The 12,973-nt window shown below is 38.1% G+C and overlaps 1 protein-coding gene across 2 annotated transcripts in view; it reads left to right on the top strand.

The window, feature by feature from the left end:
- Nucleotides 1–12,973, top strand: part of LOC135685174 (uncharacterized) — a 43,250-nt gene that overhangs the window by 6,459 nt on the left and 23,818 nt on the right. Inside the window, exon 5 of one of the 2 annotated variants that reach the window (XR_016144659.1) lies at nucleotides 527–680. Coding sequence is in view for 1 of the 2 variants with exons in the window: in XM_065201007.2 (XP_065057079.2) it covers nucleotides 527–645 (119 nt within the window). In the remaining variant the exon portion in view is untranslated. Of the gene's footprint in view, nucleotides 1–526; nucleotides 1,127–12,973 lie in introns of those variants that run through there. The other variant, XM_065201007.2, reaches the window with a different exon arrangement.

The raw sequence follows: 12,973 nt of genomic DNA, 5'->3' as shown, positions 1-12,973 counted from the left end.
TGATTTCTCATAGAGATTGTTTGAAATGATGACTCGAAAGAGAATTAAAACAAGTAGTGGTTATTGCATATCTTTAACGTTTTGCAAAATCCAAGCTGTGCAATATAGAAAATGATAGGTGTTTCTTGTAAGCGTTCTTCTTTTTACAAGAGGCGTTCAACGCAGAGTCTTAGTAAACTGTTCCAAAGGGGAGATCTATATATTTCTGCCGATTGATGGTATCGTTTCCTTTTGCCAATGCCTACCACTACGCTACCAAAGCTGTTTGTGTAATAGCTTCAGATAAAGTCATTTTGGTATGCTTTGTTCGTGCTGCAGGTGGCCAGATACCTATAAAAAGTTTCTTTTTTTATCATTTATAGTTTGAATTAATTGTTGTTAAATCTAATACCTTACCTTCAATCAAGGCAAGCATTGAATATCTGCTTTATTTTTTTAAATTTTGTAGCATAATTACAGGAAGAAGACAAGGAAGTAAGGCTCTTGTGATAATCTCCACTATTGCAAATTTTACGTCTTTTTCTAGGCAAGCTTGAGATGATCCAATTTACTGGTATGACTTACAACCTTGTTTCACAAAAGTGGTATTGGTGTGAAAATACGGCAATGAACTATGCATGCCATGCGAGGAAACCAGTCCTGTAGTCAAGTATGCCTTACAAGAAAGAAGCAGCCCAACGGTTTGTATGTCGTTGTGTTTGGATTCATAGCAATGATTGATTGAATGTTTCTGGCTGAATAAGCTGCTTCAGCCCGCTGCCACTTTCAGTTGTCCGCCATCTTTGTGTTGACATGCTTCGCCAGGTTGAATATGAAAATGACGACATTTTCAGGTAAAGAGAATCAATATCAGATGTCAAACGTAGTCTATTGAACGATAAAATGTTATGAGGGATGTAGCCGAGTTAATGAGTGCCAAGAATGTAGCCAACTCGCTTTGTCGTTTGATACTTTGATGTATTGATTTACTAAGGAGTTAGAGTTATTCAGTTTAGCCTGTGTAGAAGTTAGAAGAAGTACCTGTTCCTTCTCCGTGATCCATTCTGAAGATGTGTATGCTTATGACGTCATAACAAGTATGCGTAAATGATATTTTGATAATGTTTATAAATCTGCTTGGGAAGCATTTGATGGTCTTTTAGTCATTCTTTGCTTATTATCACGTGTTCTGACAGAATGAATCGTTTTCATTATAATTCATCTCCTAAACATATGTTGAATATTCAACCCCGAATCTTTTTTTCTCCGGGAATGTTAGGGGTGTTTTTTTGCAAGAAAAATTTCAAGATAAAATCATTTTATTAAGGAGCATTTTAGTCATCATATCGAAAGGAATAGTAAATTGTTCCTTGTTGACTTTTTGTACCTTTTTCTGGAGGCATTTATGTTCCCTAATCGAAATTGCTTGTTGAAAAGTAATCAATAGCCTGTGTTTTGAGCTCAGCCCTGAAATCAAGACAGGCATGAGTCATGAGCAGCCCTTCAAATGAGCAACTCATGAGAACAGCAAGCTTCTTCTATCTGCATTGCTGAAGCTGTATTTGGGTAACTCGCACGGTGATTTCTTTCAACGTCGTAGTTCTAACAATAGGACGCTAAAAGAGCATCTGTTAAAAATGGAGCTCCAACACGTGCACGATGGTGTGTGCCATTTCCATATTCATGTGCGCACCAAATGCTTTTAAACGATTTACTAGTTAAAGGCTTAATCTTTGGATGAATGCAAGCGACAAAGCCTGATCTAAATTACCTTTTCTTGTGAAAGGAAAAATAACTGCCACAGTGACTGTTGAATTTACAGTGTCTTTTCGTCGGTTCTTCTTCCTTTTCTTATAAATAATTCACAGCATACATTGAAATCTAAACTTCTGACTCGCTGCGCAATTGTGTTGTGCAAATGTAACGGATCTGTCTTTAAACGCTGTAAATTTGCTCTGAGCAAGGTGCACCTTACAATTGGGAAAGGAAGCAGGAAACTACTAGAGCGCTTTGCATGACACTAACCTTTTTAAGTTTGTTGTGGGCTATGGCAAGATAACCTACTCCACGTTTGACCTATCATGCCTTCTTTCTTATAGCCACGCTTGCAACTAATTATATATTGTTTGCCTTCTCGTATTTAAAAATTAAGGGGAAGGGGGTGAAAACTGTGAGGATCCCGTGTTGTGCCAGTGGTGGCGCTAGAAATTCTCTGACGGAGGGGCTTGACCTTCCGATAGGGGGGTGTTAGGCATTCGGAGAGAAAGCATGGAATCCCAGTTGCAAAAAGACGCACAATCATTAAGATTATGTCAGGACATGAATTTGAAAAACAAGAAAGATCAGCTACTTAGAGTCTGATTAATGATTTTTGTTTGTCGTGATTAATGATTTTTATAACAAACTGTCCCTAAAGAAATAAAAGACATAAATTAAGAAAGTTCTTAGTAGATCTTTTTCCGTGAGTTATCTATACTCTCAACGTTTTAAACTTTTCTGAGTAATAAAAAAAAGACATTAAATCATTAAACAGAAAAATAGCAATTTTTACTTGGGTAGTTTAAGTCTTTGCTCGCTTGCAGATTATTGCTCGTGTCGCAATAAATAAGTACACGAAAGTTACTACCTGAGGCGGCACCATGATTATCGCAAAAGGTGGGGAAATGTGTCCCCAAGTGTGGACTATTAGATTCCAATGTTTTAATGTCTTTTTAATGCTACTATAGGGGCTGTTTTCATACTTGTTTTAGTTATTTATCTTTTAAAATTATGTCGCAGTGGTCTTTTGGAATTTTACTTATATTGATAGCCCGATTGTCGTTTGGTATGCAGAAAGAGAGGGTTGAGTTCCCCGATATGTTTTGTTAATTACTTGGGAGTTACCTGGTTGTACATTCATACTCAACGGGATTTCTGTAATCAGATGCTCCTTTTCTTTGGTAAGAATTTTATAAACGGTAGCAAAATTTTCCTCCGACAAAATTATAAATTTTGTTTGTATATCTTCCTATGGGTGGGCTAAGCAGCTCTCTGGCGCCGCCATTTTCTGGTGCGTTACTAAGCAACGATATTTGAATATTTCTCCCCACTACCTGAAGCAATTAAATAGATCTAATAGCACCCCCTTAAAATGAGTGCCTTGTTTGAACAGGCGTCTCCTAAAACTGCCGAAAATTGGAAAGCATTAACAGTATTTTAGTATCATTATATTGATAAAACGCCAGTTTGGTGAATTATTCTATCATGTCTTTCAATAGGACTCGCATGGCTATGTATTAACTGATTGTGTCTGCGAATAAGGATATGATTCATCATTGAGTTAAGTTCACTATTCCTTGTAGCTTATCAAGTTACTGTGTTCATGACTAATAACGCTAGTTTCAAGGGCAACGGTACAACAGTCAACTAGTTGACGCCCTAGCGCTCTTTCACTTAACTCATATGCCTGAGAGACACCATATCATATCCATATCGTTAAAATCCTGAAGCGAAATCGAGATTGGGACAATAGCACAAATGAAATCTCTATTATTGAAAACGTGGCTTCCCAAGGGGATATTAAAGTTATTGGCTAATCCACTATTGCCGCCCCTTCCCTCTTCCTGCAACTATTCTAATAATCTTTATATTCCGCTGCTGCGTGAACATGTTATTCAACTTTTGCCATCCCCATGTGCTGAAGCTCTCACTGTGGAGAAAGATTTATGCTATACTTTATGCAAAAAGCAAAATCTTTAATCTCAAGAACCTGTGGTTTTTTCAGCAACGAAACTCTTAACCTGAAAAAGAGTTGGATGAACGTGTCAAGGTGGTGCTATCTTTCATAGTAGCGATTCGTGACTGCCCTCTTGCCCAGAACAATTTCTGCAATACATTTTAAATTTGTCCGTTGTTTCTCGTAACTGTTGTAGACAATTAGCCATAATCTAATCTAATTGGTGTTGTATATTCCAAATGAATTTGTCTACATACCTGCTCCTTTCTTTTGTCATGTACCTGCAGTATACTAGCAATTGGCTACTTTTACTAACAATAGATTTTCACAATCGACAATGTCCGAGCATTAAATTCATGTTCAGATACCCTTTACGTTGTTCATAGTTACAAATTCTTGTTACCATATTCCTCCAGAATCATCATGTGAGTGTACATGACTTTCCAGAAAGTGGCGGAAATTGAGCTTTTTGGTTATTGGGCGAATGAATTTCCCGAATTTTGGTTGAGCGTCCTTATCTATCCTATTTCCTATGCAAAATACCCGATTTGGAGGTGAATTGGAATGTCGAATTTGGGTGCACTTCCCCCTTTGTCATAACTTTCACCACTGTTTTGACAACTTTAGGGATAGAGGTTTATAGTGAAGCATTGGTGCCTGCTGTGATCTTTTCTAAGATTCGATTAAGTTTATTATTTCATTTTCCAATACTTGAGGGGGCGTAATTAAACAACCCTCTTGCGAGTTGTAGATTATATTATTCAGCGTTGCCGTGTACGTTTTGGTGGCAGAACAGGAGGAATGGGCTCCATTTCAATCCCACGTATTTGTTCACTACATATCATCATCATAACACTGGTTTTTGAAGCAGTGTAGCAGTATTTATTGTTGTCCACTTTCTCGTTTTGGTACCCCTTTCCTCCCATCCAAGAAGTCAGAATACCAGCTTTTATTTGGGAGCAATGCTTTTATCCATCATTTCTAAGACTTGGCTTGTCCCAGGGAGCATTCTTTCACATGTTATTCTGAAGACAATTTTTACAATGATTAGTTCTTTGAACTCTTATCTCACGCTCTTTATCTTCTGAATCCAGGACTACTTAGTTGAGAGTTTTTTATCTCCATATTTTAATAAGATTCGTCTAAAATTTGCCATGCCCATAGCTGTTGTTGCACATTAAAATACCGTGTATCTGGGACCACGTCCCGAGGCGCAGTGGAAGTTTATTACTCAGAGGGGGGGAGCAAAGCCTGCTCTTCCTGCCTCGACTTCAACTTAAAACCGGAGAGACCATAATGGAGAAATATTTTAGTTATACTCCATCAACCTTTTGGCGCAGCACCTGCGCATTTAAGCAACCCTAGCTTTTATTTCTTCTGTTTGGACCTTATAGGCCTAATTCTCCCTTTTTAATCTAGTCGGCCATGTAAATAAACACCATCTCTTCGGCAATTCAGCTTGCAGATCAGGCTGTAGTTCCATCAATCTTGGAATCTTGGAATGAACAGTTTATAAATAATCTGATTATTTTTACGAGGCCACAAAATACACTTATTTGAAAACAAAGGGCGTATATTTGCAAATACAATATACAATCCTTGCCAAAAGTCTTGGTACACCAAGCTAAAATTTCGCATAAATTCAGTAGCATCCCCCTCTCCCCCTTGAAACAATGTTGAATAACAACAGTTTCAAAGCTTGAAATTCGTCCAATGTCAGTTTATCAGCTAGGGTAAGTAATAGTCTTTTCAGCCAACATTGTTTTTGGGGGGAGGGGGGGTATATCTGTATCTTACAGCCGGAAACCTTTATTTCTTCAAAATCTTTCATTGGTCACAGGGTGTTCCAAGGACTTTTGTCAAGGATTGTCTGACAAATATTTTTGAAGCAGTGCATTTGAGATCAAGCAATTAGTTCCAATCTGAGGTTTTCCATGCCGCTGATTTCAGTGGTGGTGTTTTTTTTTCAATATCTAGTCCACTTCATAACATAATTGTCTATCTACTCTAAAAATATTGGTTTCATACGTAAAATAAAGCAAAATTAGAAATTATTTGTATTCTGAAAATTTGTTGCATCTACCTAAAGAAGGGAGGTCACTTTTTGAAACCGAGGCCAATTTGGTTGACGGTTGAGGGAGTAAAAGTTGAAATTCTTTAATTATGATTACATATGTCTTCAGATAGTCAAAATGGCTAACTCCAGTAGCAACGCAGATCCTCAAAAAATTGGGGGCAGAGACGTAAGAAAAGTTTATCTGATAACATACAGTAGCGCTAACACTGAAGTTTATGATAGAGAAAAATTCTCTGATATGATCGTGAAATGTTTTGAGGCAGTAACGACAGCAAAAATTTCCCAATGGGCATGTTGCATGGAGCAGCACAAAGTAAACGGCTACCATTTCCACATGTGCATTTTGTTGGACAAATTACAGAGATGGCTAAAAGTGAAAAATTATGTCCAACAAAAGTATGGTATTGTCATTAATTTTTCTGGTCACACAGGCTATCATACAGCATTCAATTATGTTGTCAAGGAGGATAGTAGTTTCATTACCAGCAGCAATCACCCTGAAACTGTTTCTTCTCCAAAAACGAGCAAGGCAACAAGGAAAAAAGCTGCAAAAAACCCTTCAAAGGAAAAGAAGCTGAAGTCAAAGCGTCTTTCAAACTTTGATGTCGCCAATATTATAGTTGAAAATAAGCTGCGATCGCGTTTAGATGTTCTTGTTCGGGCTAAGTCCAGTTTTGAAAAGGGTGACAGAAGGTTGTACGAGTTTGTCCTGAACAGAGGCGATAAAAAGCTGAATGATCTTCTGGACACCGTATGGGAGTTGGAGACTGCCAAGGAGAAGCAAGAAAGGGCTTCTATGTCTAGAATAGACATCCTTAAGGAGCAGCTTAGCGTTGGGTGCACCTGTGAAGGCCAGTGGCTCGAGTGTGCTCTCCAAATCCTTGACAAAAATTGCATCGATAGGTCTGTGTTTGCAAATGCCATTGTCAAACTGCTTGTTATGGGTCGTGGCAAGGGCCGTAATATTTACATTACTGGCCCCGCCAACTGTGGCAAGACTTTCATCTTAGACCCCCTTAGAGTGGTGTACGATAGCTTTCTGTCCCCAGCTACTTGCTCGTATGCATGGCTTGGAGTTGAGAACAAGGAGGTTATATTCCTCAACGATTTTCGTTGGTCTCCCGTTATACTTCCTTGGGCTGACATGCTGCTGTTGCTTGAAGGCCATGTGGTACATTTTGCTGCACCCAAAACCAACTACAGCAAGGACATCGAGTTCACGAGGGACACTCCAGTGTTTGCTACTGCCAAGGCCCCCATCTCCTTTATCAAAGGCTCGGTAATGGATGATCGTGAAACAGAAATGATGTCTGTTCGCTGGCGCATATTTACGTTCAGGCATCAGTTTTCTTTGGAAGAGCAGAAGACAGTCTCCCCATGTGGCCATTGTTTTGCAAAAATGCTCTTGGAATAACAATGATTTCCAGACGCTCCTTCCTAGAGAAGCTGCCCCGTACAAAGCGAAATGGTACTCGGGCAGCCAAACGACAACGGTTTACCATTGCATTTCCCCCTTGAATTTCTTGTTTATATGACAGTTTTAAAATAATTCCCCGAAAAAAGTGGTACACTATGATGTACATTCTAAAGACAAAAAAAAACCATTCTCGCGTTTGCCTATTCGAGTGTAATTGAAAGAAATCACCACGGTTTACCATTTTCCATCTAAGAACAGGAACAGTTAAGATTCATTTTTTTCAAAAATGGTAAACCGTGAACATTTTTGGCTAAATCTCAAAATTTATCAATCCAGTTTCGTAGAAAGTTATCAGCCTTGTGGTACGTTGTAATGTACCTCCTTTGCGGAAACTACCGAAATATACCTGCAACCTGTTATTTTTTATAAGCTTTTTTAAAATGGTAAACCGTGATGGTAAACCGTGGCCAAGAGCATTTTTCCAATCCAATTCAACTCTATCACTTTTTATTACGTAAGCAATGGACGTTATCCAGAACTTTGAACAACAATACTAATTAGTCAGTTATAAAGGGCTTTTTGAAAATTTTTGCTGATAAACAATAAGCAATAAATTCAGATGAACTGCTAGTATGAGTATTTTAAAATAATCTTCAAACACGCAGCTTACGGAGGAGCTGCCAAACACTACAGAGAAACAAATCCATAGAGAACAAAAGCAATTTCAAAGCTGCAGTTCAAATTTTATGATACATAAGTTAGAAACTTTCATACAAAAAAACACTTTTAAGTTTTTTTGAATTAGTATTTAGTTCTATATCCATCATTTATGGCTAGAGTGCTCAAACGATCATGCATGCTTCGAATAGTTCTATCTATAACAGTTACATCAAAGTCACTAAATGCCTGCAAAACTCTTCCTTTAAAAGTCTGAAAGTCCTCTTTCACGATTTTTCCTCTCAACGCCTCCTGTCGCAAATTACATTTTATAATATTAAATAAATTTTCAATAGGATTCAAGTCCGGTGATCTTGCTGGTATCTCAACAAGTTCAGCACCCACTTCTTCTAAAGCATCGCTTGCCAATTTGCTCCTTTGACTGGGGTCATTGTCCATAACGAATAACAGTTTTTCCTTCTTTTTCATCGCTGCACATTCTCTGAGAGTGCTGTCCAATGTCTCATGCACAAATTTTGCGAACCACCGGGCGTTCATCTTCTCGTACTCCTCCGCAACAACAACCCCTGCCGAATAGGAAACACCAACCAACAAATGTAGTGTACGCCCTCCAGGCAAGTTCTTCGATCCTTTACTTGTAAACACAAGGCCCTCTTTTTTTGTTCTCCACACTCGTCCCCTTGGGCACAAAGCGTCGTTATACGGATTTTGTTTGTGATGGAATGAAACTCCGTCCAGATACATCAAAACATCGTCCGTCCAAAAATTTCTGTCATGTTTCTTTAAAGCATCCCTGGCATATGATACTCTCTTCCTCCTATCCTTAGCTGACAGTATACCCTTCTTTCTAGGATTCAGAAACCTATATCCAGCATCATGCAGAGCTCTTACCAAAGTCCTGTAGCTAACATGTGTGATCTGGCATTCCTTTGCTACATCCATCACTCTGACGTTTCCATTTGTTTCTCGCATCTTCTTGAAAGTCCTAAGAAACCTTGCCTTGTCTCTTTTGCTCATCAGTGGTGGTCTACCTGTCCTCTTATTCTCTTGTTTAGTTGAAGGCCCCTCCTTACAAATACGGACCACACTTGAAACAGAAATCTTGCAATGTTCCGCTATTTTTCGAAACGACAAAGACCTTCCCTTTCGCAAGTAGCAAGCCAACGCTCTCTCTCTGTCGCTAATTTTGCTATGAAACACCATGTTTGTTAAAGAGCAACTCAACAACTGCTTTTGATACTATAGTCAATTTCGTTTTTATTTCTTAGCTTATCGTTTAATTATACAACACCGACACAGTGAGAAACAGGAAGGTTTCCGCCATTGACATTCCAAAAATTCTATCTTGGAGACATTTTCACACGTACATGTGCTTTGAACAGCAATTGCAATACTTAATTTTCCTGTTTTTCATCTTTTGTTTTTTCCCTTGCAAGTCTGGTGAATTTTCAATATCTAATTTCGAAAAAAACAGAGCAGAATTTGAAGAATTCAAGTAAACAAGTGAATAATAATCATAATATCTCTAAAATTCGAAAAATAGCTAAATTAGGCCAATTCCATTTTAAATATCAAATTTTTTTCGACGCCAATGAAATCAGCGCTACCAAGAACCCCTACCCCCATAACATTGATTTTCATGCAACTAACGGTTTAAAAAAAAGCGCTCAGACAATCCTTGCCAAAAGTCTTGGTACACCAAGCTAAAATTTCGCATAAATTCAGTAGCATCCCCCTCTCCCCCTTGAAACAATGTTGAATAACAACAGTTTCAAAGCTTGAAATTCGTCCAATGTCAGTTTATCAGCTAGGGTAAGTAATAGTCTTTTCAGCCAACATTGTTTTTGGGGGGAGGGGGGGTATATCTGTATCTTACAGCCGGAAACCTTTATTTCTTCAAAATCTTTCATTGGTCACAGGGTGTTCCAAGGACTTTTGTCAAGGATTGTAGAAACAGCAACTTAAAAGCTTTGGAATTTAACGCTCAGTTATGCTATGATTTTTTAGAATCAGAGAGAAACAAAGGATCAGCTTGGCCCTTGAGCACGTAGCCGGATCACAATAAGTTTGTGAGCCGAAAATCATGTGGGCTTTGTTGATTTAATGCACCCTGTCACCCGTCTTCAGCCAATGAAACAGAAAATGAAAAATTTGGTATTAACGTTTTCTTCTTACAACTGTATATGTAAATTTTCTTATAATTTTTCATGTAATCAATTTACTGTTCACTTCAAGATTAATAATAATAATAATATAATAAATCGAATATTTTAACAGGATAACCTATCAGTACAATATGTACTGTTGTCATTAGGGTCCTGATACTTAATAAATTAATGGTAAGATCTAAAAACGGATTACAAAAGTTCAATATAGTCCAATCTAAAGATAAAATAATTTTACATCAATTAAAATAAGTTTCTAAAAATCGTCTAAAAATAGTTCTAGATTTAATCTTTCTTGCACTTAGTGGCAGGTCATTAAATTCCTTTCCTGCCTGATAGTAAAAACCTTTGCGTCCAAATTCTGTTTTCACTTGAGGCAACTTGACTAGATGTTTGTCGTTTCTAGTATTTTTCCCATGAGCATTTATAACGAAGTAATCTGTCATTGCATCACAAACATTGCCTTGTAAGGTATCAAACACCAAATTACAGGACCTCTTTTTCACTCCTGCATTGATACTGGGCACACGCAAGCTGACAGACGTAACCTTGGTCGATTTAATAACATCAAGGCTTCTACTCTCAAGACTTTCAATTCTTTTCTTGTATGATGTAGACCAACCGAGGGACAGCGTACCACAATATCCAAAAACAGGCATTATCATGGTGCGATAGATCTTTTCAGCGCTCGCAGAGTCAATGGAGCTCCTAATGCGTCGAAGCAAATTTAATCTTCCTGTAGCTTTTTTAAAAACCTTGTCAAAGTGGGTTGCAAAGTTCAATGATTGATCTAGATGCACTCCAAGATACTTATAACTTAAAGTCCCTGCAATCGATGTTTCATTTATTTCAACTTTCATCTCCTTCTTCTCTGTTTTACCTAGTCGTTTAGCTGTGCCAAAGATCATTGATTCTGTTTTTCCCTTTTTCAAGTTTATCAGTAGTTCATTTTCATCGAACCAGGCTTTTAGGTGTCCCAGGTCATTATTTAGCTTGCCTTCAATTTCATCTATGGAACTGCCTGACACAAATATTACTGTATCATCAGCGTATGTTATGATTTTAGAATTCTGTAGAACAGTGTGAGCCGCATTAAAATGCATTATAAACAACAGAGGACCAATAATCGATCCTTGTGGTACTCCACAAAATACTGGCGTGATATCAGAGGCACATCCATTACTTTGAACAAACTGGCTCCGGTTAAACAAGTAGTCAGTGAACCAGTTTAACTCAGTTCCATGAATCCCAAAGTAAGGCAGCTTGTTTAGAAGGCTTGAATGACTGACCGTGTCAAAAGCTTTTGACAGATCGATGAAGATGGCCCCTGTGAGGGAGCCGTTGTCAGCTTCCTTTCGTATATGATCAGTCAAGAGTGTCACTGCTAATTCTGTTGAGCGCTTGGAACGGAAACCAAATTGAAAGTTGAACAGCATACAATTCTTTTCCAAATGGTCAAGCAGCTGTTTGTGAATGAACTTTTCCAACAATTTCGACAGAATTGGTAAAATTGATATGGGTCTATAATTATCCAAGTCTGATTTGCTTCCTGATTTAAACACCGGAATAACTTTTGCTATTTTCCAGTCGGATGGTACAAAACCTGTTTCAATAGACATGTTGATGATGTAGGTCAGTGGTTCAGCTACAAAAGATGCCGCGTCTTTTATCATTCCAGATGGAAAATTATCGACACCCACTGCTTTCTTTCGTTTAAGACGATTCAACTCATTATAGACTTGGATTGGATTGACTGATTGGAAGCGGAAGTGTTTTTCCTCGGTGGAAGCAAAGCTCTTCTGTGGCATCCAGATAAAATTTCTCAGTAATAGCGTTTTGGCCTTTAAGGCGTTGGCTACTGTTGCAAAATGTTTGGAGAAAGCATTTGCTATTTCATTTGTATCTGTCATTTTTTGACCATTCACTTCTATCATTGATGTTGTAGTCGTCGAAGTTTCCTTTGTAGGGTATATTTTCTTTATTGCAGACCAAAACTTTTCTGCAGAATCGGCATTATCCCGCAATACTTCTTTGTTATATCTTGCTTTATTGCTTTTAACAAGATTGTTCACTCTGTTTCTGCTACGCTTATATGTAGACCAGTCTAATTCAGTGTTTGAGCGTCGGGCCTTGCGAAGAAGCTGGTCCCTGATATTCATTTCTTGTTTGAGTTCCTTAGAGAGCCATGGACAAAGCCTTCCTTTTATACGCTTCTTGACAAAAGGCGCATGCTTGTCTATGCATTGTGTTAAGGTCTCATTGAACAATGCCAATGCTGTATTTACAGAGGTAGCTGAGTAGATCCGATCAAAATTTCGAGATCCCAGATCCTCACAAAAGGAAGCTTGGTTGTACTTTGAATAGTTTCTGCAGTTAATTTCTTTGGGCTTTTGTTTTATGTTGTGCAGTTTGCGGACACAAGCAATCAGCTCATGATCACTAAGACCAGCAGGAATTACTGTCGGGGAGCAAATGTTTTGTGGCTCATTTGAACATATAACATCAATAAGCGTGGACGAGAGTCTAGTTATCCTCGTCGGAGCTTTGATCAGCTGTTTCAGTCCAAATGAAGACAGTATATCTTTTAATTCTTTGTGGTCTGTTTTATCTTGATAATTACAATTTAAATCACCCAGAATAAGAGTTTCTTTATCTTCCGTAAAAATTATGTCCATCATTGTTTTAAATTTGGTTGCGTAATTTTCTGGAAGATATTTTGACGTATCTGGTGGCCGGTAAATGATGCCAATAAGGATACCTTTTGTTTTGGGAAATAGGATCTCCAACCAAATACACTCCATTTCGGGTTGATCAAGGTCAAATCTTCGTTGATATGGTATATGGGATGCGATATATATCCCCACGCCGCCTCCTTTATCCGGGTTTGAAAGTCTTGGTTTTGCGATAAAATCGTAGCCAGAAATTTTAGCCTGAGCCTCATC

This window comes from Rhopilema esculentum, chromosome 15 (genome assembly GCF_057945365.1).
Source record: "Rhopilema esculentum isolate cy_ngs chromosome 15, ASM5794536v1, whole genome shotgun sequence".
In the NCBI taxonomy this organism is placed as follows: Eukaryota; Metazoa; Cnidaria; class Scyphozoa; order Rhizostomeae; family Rhizostomatidae; genus Rhopilema; species Rhopilema esculentum.
This window is presented reverse-complemented; position numbering and strand designations above follow the sequence as displayed.